The sequence below is a fragment of the Spermophilus citellus genome (assembly GCF_964194105.1).
Source record: "Spermophilus citellus genome assembly, chromosome: 1".
NCBI classification, from domain to species: domain Eukaryota; kingdom Metazoa; phylum Chordata; class Mammalia; order Rodentia; family Sciuridae; genus Spermophilus; species Spermophilus citellus.
This window is the reverse complement of record NC_138182.1, coordinates 31,397,356-31,414,456: the sequence shown is the minus strand read 5'-3', so window position 1 is coordinate 31,414,456 and position 17,101 is coordinate 31,397,356. Positions and strand designations below refer to the sequence as shown.

General features: G+C 30.1%; 1 protein-coding gene across 6 annotated transcripts in view; it reads right to left on the bottom strand.

Annotated features, from left to right (window-relative positions):
* The window catches only part of NBEA (neurobeachin), a 638,449-nt gene that overhangs the window by 476,339 nt on the left and 145,009 nt on the right, over positions 1-17,101 (bottom strand). For all 6 annotated transcript variants that reach the window (XM_081293195.1, XM_081293196.1, XM_081293198.1 and 3 more), the window contains exons 12-16: positions 11,071-11,223; positions 9,500-9,668; positions 3,221-3,300; positions 2,474-2,536; positions 2,289-2,386 (exon numbers count right to left, since the gene is read on the bottom strand). In XM_081293195.1, the coding sequence (XP_081149321.1) occupies positions 2,289-2,386; positions 2,474-2,536; positions 3,221-3,300; positions 9,500-9,668; positions 11,071-11,223 (563 nt within the window). The remainder of the gene's footprint in view (positions 1-2,288; positions 2,387-2,473; positions 2,537-3,220; positions 3,301-9,499; positions 9,669-11,070; positions 11,224-17,101) is intronic.

Here is a 17,101-nt window from a genome sequence, read left to right as displayed (position 1 = left end):
GGTTCCTGAAAAGACTACAAATGGAACCACCATTTAACTCACTTAACACTCCTCAGTATTTATCCTAAAGAATTAAAGTCATCCTACTATAGAGATACATGCATACCCATTTTTAATCATGAAAGTAGCCTAGTCAATAGATGAATGGATTCATCCATTGTCCATAAATAGATGAAGATAAAGAAAATATGGTATACACAGAAAATTGAGTTTTATTCAATAATAAAGTCAAGGATTGTATATTTTATCTCATATGTGCAAGTTACAGAGGAAAAAAGAATAGAAATCTGGTTGTGATGGAAGGGAGTCTCATGAATTCTGAAGGGGAAGCAGTAGAATATAGGAAAGGGAGCAAGGGAGGGAGGTAGACAGGAAAGGAAAAATAGTGGGGAATGACTGAATTATGTTGTTATATTTTGTGTATGTACAAATATGTAGCAACAACTACATTATGTACAACTGTAATATGCCAATAAAATACAGAAAATATGTATAGCCAAATAATACATTATAATATGCCAATAAAAATACAAATAAATATTAGCCAAAGAATCAAATGAAATACAAAAAGATGCTGATGAAACTGTACTGTGAACTAAAGGTAATTTTCTCTCATTAACGTATTTGTAAAATATGATTGATTAGGTAGTATTATTATAATGAAAGTTAATATTTATCAAAAATAATACATCAGTATTGACTTGTTATCAACATTCATGTTTCATTTCCATTTCGGATTTCATAATATATTGTAAGTGGTGGTGGCAACTTGTTTTTCAGATATTTACATCTTTCATATATTCTGATTTAGTAGTCATCTGATCCTATACTTTCTATTTAGTTATATCAGTAAGTGTTTCCAATATTTGGGTTCATTCATTTGAACATCTGATGCCCTCAACATTTACTGAAACTTATAAAATTAATTTTTCATGAACAAATCATAGTACAAATCTTTTGAGACTTTTGGAGAACTCTTCTAAAAATCCAAGTCATCAAAGAGCACTGGTACAATCATCTCATTAAATTCTATGAAGGCCCTAAGAGGTAAATGGCAATCCATCCTGGGAGATGGATTGGTGAACATTTTCATTAAGCCTGTGGCAGAAACTAAGGGAGGTAGTCAGCATATAGCCAGCTGAAATTAGATATTAAAAGACGCTTCAGAGAAAAAAACTAGATGTTATAAAATCGAATTTTAGAGAGACTACTTCTGTATGACAACAAGAACAAATATGTACTATAATTGAGAACAAAAATAAAACACTACATTGTTGTCAAAAAAGGGGGGGGAAGGTGTCTCATATTAAAGGAAAAAAAAGAGTTCTCAAGTTTAAAAAAAAGAAAGAGAAAGTCTTCAAGTCTAAAAAGTTGTTATATGCAAATAAAACTGGCCAAAAACAAGAAACACACACACAAAAAAAATGCCTTGGGAGTTATTGATATGTCATTTCTAAACTCTTTTGTAAAAATTTATTGAGATACACATGGTACAATCCATATTTCCTATTCTTCCCACTAACTCAAATTCCAGAAAATAAAAAGAGAATTTCCCTACAGGAATGAACTACAGATTCTAGTTCATGAGATTATTACTCAAGATAATGCTTCCCCTACCTACCCAGTTATGTTAGAGTCACCATAACTAAACTTTCAGAATCTTTTGGTTTGGGCTTCACATTCCAATCTAACTTTCAAGTCCATTCTCACTGCACTGCTACTGACTCAATTCATCATTTCTAATACTAATGAATAAATAATATCTGCTGATCTTACTACATCACTCTTGTCCTTCAACTCATATTCCATAATTGCTGATTATAAATCTAAAAAAACTTGCAAAGCACATCATTTCCCCATTCAAAATTTTTCAATTTTCATCATCAACAGGAAGAAAATTAAAAAGCCTAAAGTGATTACCATAACATAAGCCTTTGATATCTGGCCTTTATCTCTTTCTTGGGCCTAATGTCATAAAATTCTCTTGCATCTCTTTTTGCTGAAACATACCATGCTCTTTATTGTACTTGGAAAAAAAAATCTGCTCTTCCAATTATTTGAAATGTTGTTTCTAAAGCAATAATAATTAATCTACTTAATGTCTGAGACCATCTTCTATAAACTTCATAATTTTACTTGGGTACTCGAGGATGGATAGCTGTTTTTTCCATTTATTCCTTTCTTATGTGTAAGATTTTGCTGCATTTATTCAAATGTTTATACAATAGCATCTAGGATGCACAGCAGTGCTGCATTAAATTGTAAAAAGAATACTATTTTAATCATACCTTATTCCATTTCTTTGATCAAATGCTGGTATCATTGAAGCTGGGTGTTCTGACATTAAAGCCACTAGTAACTGTAACACATCATGAATATTTTCATCCTGCATAATAAGAATAATAAATATTTAGTTAAAATTCTTCTCTAAAGCTTTGAATAAAATGATTAAAAGACCAATAACATGTCCTACCTCATGCATTGTGAGAAGGTAATTTAATATACTCTGAAGTTCGTCTTCCTTGACCCCTCGGTCCTAATTTTTAAAAAATATTACATTACTTAATTTAAATCTAAAATAATAACTTTAAAGAAAGGCTTAAAAATGACTATTTTATAAGAAAGTAAAACCTTATAAGCAGTGATATTTTAATTAAAATCACCAAATACTTCAAAATTCATAGACATATTTCAAGTTACATAAGTAAATATTTGGAAAATCATATCTATTTTTAAAAAGCTATCAAATTACTTGACACTATCAACAGTTAGGATATCACCAACTGTATTCAGTATTTGTGATGACTACTTCCTTAAAAAAGTACAAATACAACAGTTTATTTTATCGACTTTTGTATACTGTTATGATTTTGCTTTTATTTTCCCTTTCTCTTCAAATTAACCTTTAAAAACTCATACTGTAATAAAATACACAATTTTTTTTGCAAGGTTTCTTAACCTGAAACAAAGACAGTTTTCCAGAATGATATATTTATACTCAGTTACAACTCATCTGACCCTTGCCCTTTCTGACACATTCCTTAATAAGAAGCTTCTCAGAGCATTTAACCAAGTTATTAAACAAAAGTTAACACAAAATTTCAAAACTCTGAAAGCAATTCATAGACACTATTAATTTAATGATAATCATTTTAAAATATGCCAAAAGTTCCCTTCCATAAAATATACTATCACTCTGAATTATGTAAAATTATTTTACCTTTAATATAAGCTGTTTCAGAAAAAGCAGCATAAATGCCCGAAGTGATATAATTTCTTTTTGTGATGGCCGGGGACCATCTAGAATAAGAAAAAGAAAGAAAAAAATTCCACAATATTAACTATGCTTAATGCAATTATGTTGGAATAGTATGGAATTCATTAATAATTATACTTATTAAAATTATAATATTAGTATTAATGCTAATCAATTTCCATAATATCAGAGTGTCTAAAAATTAACTTTCATGTTTTTGGCAAATACAAATTATTCACTAAATGTCAGAATAGGAAGAAAGATTTTTTTTAAAAACTTCCAATATATTACTATCCATGGATAACTGCATAATAACCAAATATTTACATTTATACATTTTATTAGCTTACTACATTTCCCAATATTTATTCCATCCTCAATTAAACTTTTTTCCCATTTATAGACTCTCCATTTTCACCCCACAGAAAAAGTATAGTATTCTACTTTATCATGATTATTTGTTTTGTAGCCTTTTCCCTCCATGTACATGTATACAATAAAAAGTGCAGTAGGCATCTGATAAATGTGGAATCGATAGATGAAAATGAAGGTAAAAAGTTAAAGCGTACATTATCAGTTCCAGCATATTGCCAAAATTTTTAAATAATTATAAATTTTATTTCCAAAAAATTAAGAATATGAAGTGATATATATAACATGCATAACATACAATAGTTAAATTATACTTTTAAGAAAAATAGCAAGGCTCATGAAAACCCTTAAAATATTGTCTTTCTTGAAGCAACCAGGATTTATATAGCTGCTTTTTAAGTATTTAAATTATAATACCTGCATTTATAATTTATACCATCTTCTTATCTACCCAACAAATATTTACATGCAGATTATTAAACTGCAAGCAAATCACCACCCTAACAATCCATTCCACCTATTACTAAGACACATCTCCATTTCTCAGAATACTCTCCACATTTTTTGCCCTACTCCTACCAAGAGTATAGTAAGTACCTTTCCCTTCTTATCAGTTATTAGTATACTGTTTTCAAAAAAGTCTCATAAAATATAGTGCACATAAAGTATAAATCCACAACTTACTGATTTATTATAAAACAACTATGTAACAACTATTGAGGTTGGAAACTGAACACTAACAGTAGCCTGATAGGGAAACACACCAACCATTGGTGTACTGATATGGGAACTGCATACAGAGTTGCAGGGATGGAAATGCTGATTTATAGCACATTCATATTTATGATTTCTGTTTTATAAATACTCCCACCATGACTGATTTTAAGTCCAAGCTACCAACTGCTTAACAATAGTTTTGTAAAATTCCTGAATATTTCATTATTATCTGTGATATGATATCAGATTGCCTAGTCTCTCACCCTACTCCTGGGCTCAGCTCTGTGTCACATCATCTTCCTGATTACATTGTTCATTCCTCTCCCTGTAGAGACAGCTATTTTCTTAGCAATAATTAACTTACTTTTATTTTTCCTACCACTTAGTAAAACTCCACAAGTTTTATAGTATTTCTGTGCTCAGGTGTATTTTTTCTTTACTGTTGGAATAATGATAATAATATTGCTTACATCATAGAACACTTTGTGAGGAGTAAACATGTCGATATATGTAAAGGAATAAGAACAGAGTATTGACACTTTTAATGGTAAGCACTCAGTAAATGTTAGGTAAAATTATTTTTGCCTTTTATTTCAGAATGCAAATAGCAAATTGCGGATAAATATATATTTATGTGTTTGCTACACATTTGTCATGAATCAAATTCATGCAAATAGGTTTACTCTAGCAAATATGAAATTAAAAAACAAATCACAAATTATACCATATATACGAAATATAGAATAGTAAGTTGTTTAGGAATAACAACTTACTATTCTATATTCTATATTTTATATTCTATATCCTAAGTAGTAAGTTGTTTAGGAATATATATGTACTTAGTAAAAGACTAAAATGAAGCACAATAAAAAAAAAAACAGTTAAATGCTCAAGTAGAGAAAAGCAGTAATAAACATAAAATACAGAATGCGGCTGTATCTAGTATGCCAGGCAATGGAAAAGGGAGACCATAGATGGAGACATAAATTCTCTTGGTATAGAATTCTTAAGCTTCAGGTTTATTTCATACACACACACACACACACACACACACACATATATATATATATATATACACATACATACATACACATGTGCATGTGTGTAAATAATATTCATATGCTTTACATATATGAATTTATGTGTGCACACATATATTCATATATATAAAATACACATTTTTAAAGATATCATAAACCTGTTCATATATACATACCCATATATATTACATAAATATATACAAAATATGTATTTATAAAAATAATATTATTTATATATATTCATATTAAAATATCTAATTTATAAATGTTATGTATAGGTAAGAATATATGTCTATGACCTCTTCAAAGTAAATTTCTGAAGCACCTATAATTTGAAACACTTAGGTATACATTCATGTGTATATGAACAGAAAAAAATGGAAAAAAATTTTCACACTGATAAACTGTTATTTCACTTGCTACCACAAACACGTACTACTATATGATATTTTTAATATATAAGTTTTTATAGTGAGCTATAAAAAATAAATTCTGAGGCAAAAATGTTAAGTCATATCAAAGCAAAATGATCCTATTTCTCTAGCCAATTGCCTATACGTGAATAACATTTATATGAAAATTTAATGTAATACAAATTTTCTTCTGTGCTCATAAAGGAAAATATTTTAGTTCAACATACCACTGAAAAAAGCTATCATTTAGAAAACTATATATTTCAAAACAGAACTTCACAGTCTGTCAAATAATAAAATTAACTGCAGAACAACTGTTATTAAAGTAAAGAACAAATTATAGAGAAAAAGAAATGCTTTTGTACTTTTTTGTCAACTTTTTTTTTTAACTCCCCCCACCCCAAGGATTTAACTCAGGGGCACTTAACCACTGACTTACATCTCCACCCCTTTTTATTTTTTATTTAGCAACAGGGCCTCCCTAAATAGTTGACCTGGCTTTTAACTAACAATCCTACTGCCTCAGCCTCGGGAGCTGCTGGGATTACTGGAATGCATCACAGGACCAGGCAACTGTCACTCTTCATTAAAATATATTTATTGGTTCTCTCCCTTCTCTCATCTTGAGACAGTTGGAGCCAGTGATGCATCAGGGGCTGGGACCCTGAAGAGGCAGCAAAGGACAAGGAGACTCCCAATATACTTGACAAAGCCAAAACAATAACTAAATCTGGCAATACCATCAGAGATAGTGGGACCAAGAAGAAAAAGTAGGACTATCAGTGTCAAAGAAACAATTGGGACTGAGGAGGCAATAAGGACCGTTATGAAAATGCTAAAACTAAGAATGTGATAATATAATATATGATAAAACATTGGTTTAACAGAATAGAATAATATATACATGTGTTAAAGATAAGGGGACCTAGACTTCTCATTATTGAACAAGAAAGTTCAAAATAAAGTTTGATGCTAGATTGAGTCATCACGGTTTTAGACTAGAATTGAATGTATTGGTGTGAACTGACATTTCTAATAGGGATGTGTGTGTGTGTGTGTGTGTGTGTGTGTGTGTGTGTGTGTCTATGTGTGTCTATGTGTCTAAGTATTCTATACATAGATATAAACATATTTCCTAGATCTGTCCACTAAGAATATCAAGAATCAATGACATTCAAGGAGCAAAATATACACCTAACATAAGACCTTGGTTTCTAAAATACATACCACAAACCAGGGTTCTTTGGAAAACTAATTCTGATTCCAGGACTGGGACAAGGAAAGTATCATATGAACCCAGAACATCTCGTGCCAGAAAATAAAAAAAAGCACTACACAATTATGGATATTTATCATAAAGACCCAAAACTCCATGTGAAGGGACTGACTGGCCAAATCTGAGAATTTGAGCTTATATATAAAACAGAGGACTGACAAACTAAAAATTAAGGGCCAAATTTATCATGCCTCATGTTTTTGTAAGTCTCACTGGAACAAGTCATACCCATTAGTTTACATACGTGGTTATCTCTGCAATGAAATGGTAGTGCTGACTACTTGTAACAGAGTCATTTTATGAAAACATAAACCTAATTGCTATTTTTTTTGCAAAATCCATGCCAAATGTTGATATAACACATTGAATAAAATGGAAATGCCTGAGATTAGACTGATACAAAAAAAATTTTAAATAAAAGGATAAAAACAAGTTTTTCCCTATAGTAATATGTAAACCAAAAAATGTCTTAGTCTAAATGTATTTCTCCATTAAATATCTATAAGTTACAGAGGCAAAAACAATAATTTCACACTGAAAACTCATCCTAGTCAAATGTTCTAAGTTAACATCACTGGTAGCCAAGACAATCATTTTGACATAATACAATGAGACAGAAAAGAAATGAGTTCTGTGTTACTCCTTGAAAAAAATGAAACACCTGATTCATCACAAACAAATATCAAACAAATCCAACCTGAGAAGCATTCTAAATAACGTGTCTGTACTCTTCAAAAATGCCAAAGTTATGGAAATACTAAAGGAACTATTCCACACTGATTTTTTTTCCTGAGAAAAATATTGAGATTATTGACAAAATCTGTATGGGGTCTTTGGAGTATATCATACTAATTCTATTTTCCTGTTTTAATGGGTACCCAATCATTATTTAACAGAATACCTTTACCTTTTAAGAAATTCACTGATAATTTTTTAGTGATAAGGAGGCATCATGTATACAATTTAATCCTAAGTGAAACAGAAAAAAAAGTATGTATGCACATGAGTGTTTCATTAAAAGAGAAAATGAAGAATAATATAGCCCATGAGGTAAAATTTAAAATATTGGAAAATCTGGTGAGAGATCTGAGAACTCTTTGTATAACTCTTGCAAATTTTTTGTAATTAGAAATTAATGGTTTAAGCAGAAATTAACATGTATGAATGTAATTTGTAGTAAAAAATATACTATAAAGTTTTGGAACAATGGCTCTGAGTTAAACATATATGATTCAACTTTCAATGCTTTCAGTTTCCTAACCTGTAAAATGAAATGACATTAACACAGTTAGATATAATTTTATTTATATATCTGAATATGTACATATAATTACATTACAAATTATAAAACAAATTAACATGCAGAATTCTAAGCAGAGAATCTAACAAATGGTAAGCGATAAATTTTGAGCATTATCAACTTAAAAGCAATGAAAAAAGAAAGCTATAAAGGACAAAGTATGTCCAAGTGTGAAAAACAATTTTGAAAGCCCAATCCATAAAATAAAAAACTTACATTAAATGTTAAGATAGTATGTTATTTCCCTTATTTAAAAGACTGATATAAAACTGTAATATTCAATGTTATTGTGAGCATGTTAAGGAAAGCCCTCTATCACACTATGTCATATTACTACATTATAAACGATTAAGACATTTCTGAAAATAACTAAAAATATTTATTATCAGTAATTTTAAATAAATCAAAGATAGAGGTAAACAAGTATATACAAAGGAGTGAATTACTCTATATAACAGACTTAAGAAACAATATAAATATAAGGACTTGAGAAAAAAATGACAAAAATAGGAAAAAACTCTCAATTATGTCAAAGAGGTAAAACATATTTATGCAAAGAGAAACGGAGGAAGAAAACTTCACAACCTTGTAATATTCATTCCTGTGGTTTGGGTCATGAATAAATCTTTTCCTCTAATATTATTTTATTTTGTATAGTTGTATATTTTTTGTATAGTTAGAAAAGCTGACTGTAATTTTTAAACATTAAAAAAACACTGTGAACAATTAGTCTCTATTACACTTAGACAAAGTGTAAATTTGAAAAAGCACAAAAAAAGGTTAACAATCTGAAATGCTGAAAGCAAACATACTAGAACACACTGATCATAACCTGTATGTATGTTTACTGGTTTTTAATATTGGAACAAAAATTAAAAAAAAACATGTAAGTTAAAATGAAGACTATTGCTTATTTTTAATTAACTTCATTCCAAAGTAGTTTACTACTAAAAGGCAATAAAATTCTTCTTAACCATAAACAATTCTCAATATACCAATCTACTTCATTAGAAAGAAAATAGTTTAGTGATAATTTTATAGTCATGTACATCTGTTCAATATGGTAGTACTCAGGATACATAACAATACAGGGAAGTGCAAACACAGTCGTAGGGGTGTACTTACCCAATCCTTTTGGTGTAATTCCACTACTGTCAGCAGGATTAATAACCCAGTAGTAATATTTTAATGTGTGCATTAGCTGTAATACTGTTCCTACTCTGCGTATGGTGGTGTAGATGGTAGCAGTTCCAATAAATTCAGCAGACAAATAAGTATATAGGGAAAGTTGAACCTAATACAGTATAATAAGACCATTAAGTTTAAAATGGCTCAAGTGCTTATAAGATAAATTCTGTTTTAATTCATATACAAACTCGCAAAAGCCAAAAAAGTAATCACTTATTGTGAGTATAAAATTAACTTTTTCTTAAACAGTGTTAAATTTTTAGAAGAAAATGATAAAAACCAACATTCTAATAAAACTGTTTATATAAATGCAATGTACATTACCTAATAATCTAAGTAAAAAAGGTAATTAGGTATGGACAAATTAATTTTGAATGCTTCAAACATTTAATTAAAACAAATGGTGACAGAAAAATCAAAATTATTTTAAAAGTGAATTAGACCACCACTCTTATAAAAAGTACAATTCAGCAACTCTTAGTTTATACAAATCTTCAAAGGAATAGAATGAATGTCAATCAGCTATAGTAACTCTGAAAAATATATATTGTTATCATATATTCTAAAAGTTCATGAAGTTCAAATTTTGTTCCAATTTCCATACTATTTAGCTGGCTTTTGAAATTTGACCCTCTGAGCATACAGACAGCAGGTAAAACACCTTGTTAAAAAGAGTGAACAGCATCTCGGGAGGCTGAGACAGGAGGATAGTGAGTTCAAAGCCAGCCTCAGTAAAAAGCAAGGCACTAAGCAACTCAGTGAGACAATGTCTCTAATAAAATACAAAATAGGGCTGGAGATGTGGCTCAGTGGTTGAATGCCCCTGAATTTAATCCCTGGGTTCAATCTCCCCCCACCCCCCCCAAAAAAAAAAGAGTGAAGAAACTTCAGATCTGGGTTAAGACAAATGAATAAGATGAACTGTAGTAAAAATCTGAACTTAAACATTATGTAACCAGGTATATGGGAGATTTTAAAATTGTAAAAGAATCAAAGTTAAAATATCCCTCATTATTGATTTCCATTAAGATATAACAAGACTAAATTCAGGTATTCAAAATAATGAAAATTGTGCTAATTTCCAGAAAAATATTTATTTTATGTATATTCTTCATTAAAGATGTTATTTAATGGCTATGATATAAATTCTACATTCAAAATGAAAGCGATTTCCCAGCTAAAATGATCATAATGTTAATGATACAATTAGATATCTGTTTTATTCTCCTAGCCTTACAACTATCAGTGTATCAAATCTTCTTCCTTGGAAAGGATGAATCACATCTAATAACATCAGAATAGTGTTTCACCAAGCTTAATGTTTAACTATACTTTCATCTATTTTAGTATTTACATATTTAAAATTTACATCTCTGTACTAACACAACTGCCTTGGGTTGACTATAAAATAAATCCAAAATTCAAAATGGCTTAAACTAGATACTTTAAATCCAGTAACTATAATTTATAACACTAAATTTACTTTTGAATGAGAATACAATTCATACCTTTGCAGGTGTGTGTATCCAGATGGCTGGGTTGAATAAAATGTGATCACAAAGCTGCTTCAGCAAAGGTGCTCCATGAGATAAACCATCAAGGTATTTTGCAAAGGATAAAAATTGTTCCAAGACAGCTCTAGTTATATGAACCCTTGATGACTAAGGGAAGAAAACAGAAATTCTATTGAAAATATCTGTAAATATCAAATTGTGTAATTGCTGATAAAGCAAAAGTTTATATTAATTTTTGAAACTACCCCTAACAGTTTAAATACAAAATGTTATATTTTCTTTATTATTAAAAATGCAATTATATTAGAAAATGTTGTATTTTAGAATTTTTGAGTGATGGTTCATTATTTGAAGCCTTTTCTAGAACAATTACAGTAAATAAATCAGGTTAAATAAACTCACTGTTCGCTCCAGCTAAAACTAAGGTATAAATTGAATTTAGAAAATTACAAACAAGAGATCTTAGACACAGAAATTAAGAATGAAATAATTATCATAATAATGGGGGAAAAAAGACGTTGGAAATAAGAAGTGCTTTCACTTAAACTAGCTACAAACCAAAAGGAAAATACACTGGCCTCACCATTCCACTGAATCCTTCCTTCAAAATTTACAAATGAGTTCCACATTAATAAATGCAATACATCTTGCTTTAAAACCCTTCTGATCTATTCACAATTTATTAAAACATCTGCCTTTCCTGCATACACTGTCCTCATTTGGCTTTCAGGATCCTCAGTTTATTCCTTAATGACCTATGCCTAAATATTAATTATTTGCTTCTTTTTTTCTCTAGAAATATACTCCTTGGATGATAACTTTTGCTTCTACAGCTTCATATACTCCTGCGCTGAGTGTTCCCTTAAGAAATTGTCAGTTGCCATCACAAATATGGAGAGTATTTAGATAAATGATAGACCTCATTCCCAAAAGTCAAACCAAACTTTAAATTTGCACTGTCAAATACAGTAGCCATTAGCTCTACATGACAACTGTGCATTTAGAATGTAGCTAATTCAAATTGAAATGTGCTATAAGGATGTATATAGTAGATTTTGATATTCAGTATCAAAATAAGAAAACCTTATTTATTTTTATTAAATGTACATTAAAATGATAATATTTTACATATACTAGGTTAAATTTTTTTTTAATTTACTGGAGCTTTTCACTAAAATATTTTAAGCTGCATATATTTTAACTGGACAATACTATCCCATGACATAATTTCAGACAAATATATTAAGATAGAAAAAATGTCCTTCCTAAAGCAAATAATTTAAATTCAGATGTTGAAATCATATCTTTGTACGCAAATCTTTTCTTACTCTTCTGTAGTATAACCATCCACACCATCATAGAGTAAAAAATCACCCGTCACTAAACTCTGAGGTACATATCACATTGCTCCTTTCTCCCCATTCTCCACTGACTGAAATCCAAATATCAGTACAGTATTATCAGGGTATACAAAGGACTAAAACTGTCTTACCAATTTTACCACCCATGAGTTACCTATATTTCTCAAGCTCATATCAAGAAAAAACTCCATAAATCTGACCTAAGTATGTCATGCATTTTCAAAATACTATATAGGGGACCAGGAACTCAAATGATTGCAAATAGTTAACAACAATGTGTAAATCAGGGTAAGAGAAAATAAAGAGTAATGAGGACCACTCCTGGTTTTATTTCCCAAAGGAAATAAAATTTAAAACTTAAAAACTTTTTGTTAAGCCAAACATAGTATTTTCTTGGGCCAATTTCACTGCCAAGATACCAGTTTGAGTCACTCACTCACTATATCCTCAATTCATAATAAACAGCTTTGCATCCATTTCTTTTATCCTAGAGGTAGATTTTAAGACTTTTCATTTAGTCATTTCGAAAATACACATGAGTACTTACTATTTGCCAGCTACTCTCCTTGACACTGTAGAAAGAGAAATTAACAAAACTCAAAGGAAAAAAAAAAAAAGCCTGGCTTCACAGAATTTATATTCTAGGGGGAAAAAGCAGGGACACACAATATATAAAACTGACAGGGAAATATATAAAATGTTTTAGGCTATAAGTACATGATAAAAAAAAACATGGAACAGATAAAAATCTGTTGAAACATAAGTGGTTTCATTGAGAAGATGGTAACAGAACTTCATTGGTTCAAATTATGATAAAGCTAACAGTGATTTTACATCAATAATTGTGTTTGACAAAAATATCAACTGTTTCCACATGAGAGAAAACAAGATGAAAATTGACCTAAATGTAGAAGAGTAATGATTACTAGAAGGTGGGACTTTAGAGGACAGTGAGTAAGAGAAGGCTGGATTTTAACAATGAAAAACATACTGACAAACACCATTAATATGTGCAATTAAAGCATGGAAATCAAAACCAAAACACAGAAAGATAAAGTATCTATGTAGATTTTAGAAATTTTACAATGGCTTATTCTTTATATAAAAATTTTAGGCGAGACAGAGAAGATTCTACTAAATAGCTGAGTTATTAAGGTGAGAGCCAAGGTCAAAAACAAACCTTTGAGTTTCAAAAAAAAGTAAAAGATTAGGCACTCATATTAAAGAAGCTTCAATGAAAAACTGTAGAATGTTAAACTCTAAAATATTTCATTCAAGAAGAATAAAATTAAGAGATGGATGATTATTTAAAACTTTGGACAGTTTCTTCACTATTTATAATTTTAAATAGCTTACTTTATTTATTGTTTGAACTTATTCCACGTTGTAAGAGGTATGCCAAAAACGGTATATGAGGCCTTCTACGGTTCTTTTTTTTTTTTTTTAAGGTGGTGCATCAGTGAAAAGCTTATTTATTTATCTTTAATTGGTATATATGACAACAGAATGCATTACAATTCATATTACACGTATAGAGCACAATTTTTCACATCTGTGGTTGTACACAAAGTAGAGTCACATCCTTCATGTCTTCTTACATGTACTTAGGGTAACAATGACCATTACATTCCACTGTCTTTCCTATCCTTATGTTCCCTCCTTTCCCCTTCCTCCTCTTTTCCCCTTTTCCCTATCTAGAGTTCATTTAATCCTCCCATTCCCACTCCCCCTCCCTGCAGCATATCATGAATCAGCATCCTTAAATCAGAGAAACCATTCAGCATTTGGTTTTTTGGGATTGGCTAACTTCACTTAGCATTATATTCTCCAAGTCCATCCATTTACCTGAAAATGCCATGATTTTATTCTCTTTTAATGCTGAATAATATTCCATTGTGTATATATACTACATTTTCTTTATACATTCATTTACTGAAGGGGCTAGGTTGGTTCCACAGTTTAGCTATTATGAATTGTGCTGCTATAAACACTGATGTGGCTGTGTCCAAGTATTGGCTGTTTTTGTATACCATTTAATGCTATCATATTGTTTTCAGTTCTAAAATTGACCTTAAAGAAATATTTTTCTAAAATTTTATCTATTTAGGTATAAAATAAATATTTTCTTCAACATTAAGTCACCTCTACCTGTAAGTAGTACATATTCCTTCTTCATGTATTACTATTAGTAAATCAGAGATCTTTCTTTACTAATAGAAAAAAGGACACCATCGTATTCAACTTTTACCTTTTCAGTACCTTTCTTAATTTCTCAGTGAATGTTTAATTGAATTCATATCAAATTCAAAAATAGCATAGATAAAAACATCAATGGAATATTACTCAGCACTAAAAAATAATAAGATCATGGCATTTGCAGGGAAATTGATGGCATTAAAGAAGATTATGCTAAGTGAAGTTAGCCAATTCCAAAAAAAAACAAATGCCAAATGTTTTAAGGGGGGTGACTCAAAATGGGGTTGAGAGGGAGAGCAAGAGAGAAAGATTACCTCTAGATAGAGAATAGGGGTGGGAGGAAAAGGGAGGGAGAATGGGAATAGTAAGGATACTGGAAGGAGATGGTCATCATTATACAAAATTTATGTATGAAGATGTGAATTTGGTTTCAATATACCTTATATACAAACAGAGATTTGATAAATTATGGTATAAAGGCATATTAAGAATTGCAATGCAAAAAAATTATGAATGTAATGCACTTCTCTGTTGTGATGCATATAATAATAAATAAATAAAATTTTTAAATAAATTATAAATAATAATTAAAAAGAAAAAATCAAAAGCAATTAGGAAAGCATGAAAGAAGATATCCAACTGTTTTTTTAAAAAAATGTTTACCCTGGCTCATACTTTAAAAATTTTTCTATTTTTGTATTTACATCATTTCCTCAAGTAAAGCTATTTTATAAAGAGACTTATATTTGAACAACCTGTAGTCATAAATCTGTAAATCTTAGAAAAGAGCACAATGTGAACCTCATAGAAAATGCAACTTCTTCAGCCATATGACATTAGGAAGACAGGATATATAATTTTAAGAAGTACTATATAAGACATGACTAAACATATTTGGAAATGGAAAATGAGAAATTAAAAAATTATTGTATCCACTTCATAATTAACTAAGCCAAATAGGAACAATGTATGTTACAAGGAGAAACTTCTATTTAATAAAGAAAGATCTCCCCAACATTTACATCAGCCCACAATGTAATGGGTTGCCAAAAATGTTCCTTTTTGTTGCAAAAAACATTCTCTCTCTCTCTCTCTCTCTCTCTCTCTCTCTCTCTCTCTCTCTCTCTCTCTCTCTCTCCCCCCCCCCGTATGCATGTGTGTGTGTTTGTGTGTGTGTGTGTGTGTGTGTCCTGTGTGTGATTATATATTAAATAATGAAATAATGTTGTGGGAAAATAGTTTAATTAGTAGAGGTATATCATAAAGTAGTTGATCCTCAATATCCATTTTGCACCTCCCAAAGACTTCAAGGATCAGCTCCAATAATCTAATCATATCAATCAGTTGTTGTTGTTTGGAGGGGATAATTAACTCAGACATCCAGCATCAAAATTTAGCATTTTCCTTAAAACCAATGTTGGTTCAAAAGTAGGCAAGAACTAAGCTATCAATCAAATTAGAGAGAAGAATCTGAGTAAGATTAAAATTTAAATAAAGAGTTCTCTTTTTTCTCCCCCAGATATAAGGGTTTAGCTGTAACTACAAAAGATTACAGCTGCCCTTTCTATGAATGGGAAGTTCTCTTGAATATTGGTTTCCTTGAGTTTGACCAGTGGAGACATCAGCAGGAAGCTAAAGAACTGGAAGAAACTGGAGTTAGGGTACTGTAATCCAGTTCAATATACTTCAATTCTTTATTGAAAACCACACACCAGTCACACATCCTTGTGCAACAACTATAATACCTTTCTCTTTGTATTTGCTAAACTCTCACTTCTCTCCTTTTCAACCTTGTAGGATTCCTTTAAAATGCCCACACTTTTTATAATAATCTTGCATTAAATTCTTCTCAATAAACCATGTTGAACAGGCCATCAGCTTCCTGACAATATTCTGATAAATCATTTTTCAGTACCATCAGTTAGTATATTTCCTAATGTTTAAGTTACTTTGAATCACATTTTCTCTAAACTACAACCAAAAGGATCTTGTTGATCTTCTAAGATTTCTATAAGTCTGAATTTTGGCAAAATTAAACAAAACCACCTTAAATTTTTTTCATGAAACAATATAAATGTGTTAAATAAGACCTCTCATTAAACTGCCTTCTTTAAATACCTAATTTGAACCTTCTAAGACAAGAAGATAAAAGCTAAGTGATTTGTTATTGGTAAGAAATTAAAAATGGAAACTCTGTTAAAGTATACTACCTTCCTGGCCACTAATTGTTTAAAAATAAAACAGTGTTAAGTGTTCATCTGAGATAGATGAAAAAGCTATTCTTTATAGGTAACCAGAAAAAAATATTTATTTAATTCAACAAATATTATTGAAGACAAGTCACTATTCTACATGCTGATTATACAAAATAAAATATAAAAAGGTGAGATAAACATTTTCCCCACTTTCATAAAGTGGAAGTGGAAGGAAGCATCAAATAAGTGGAAAAAAATATAAAACATGTCAGA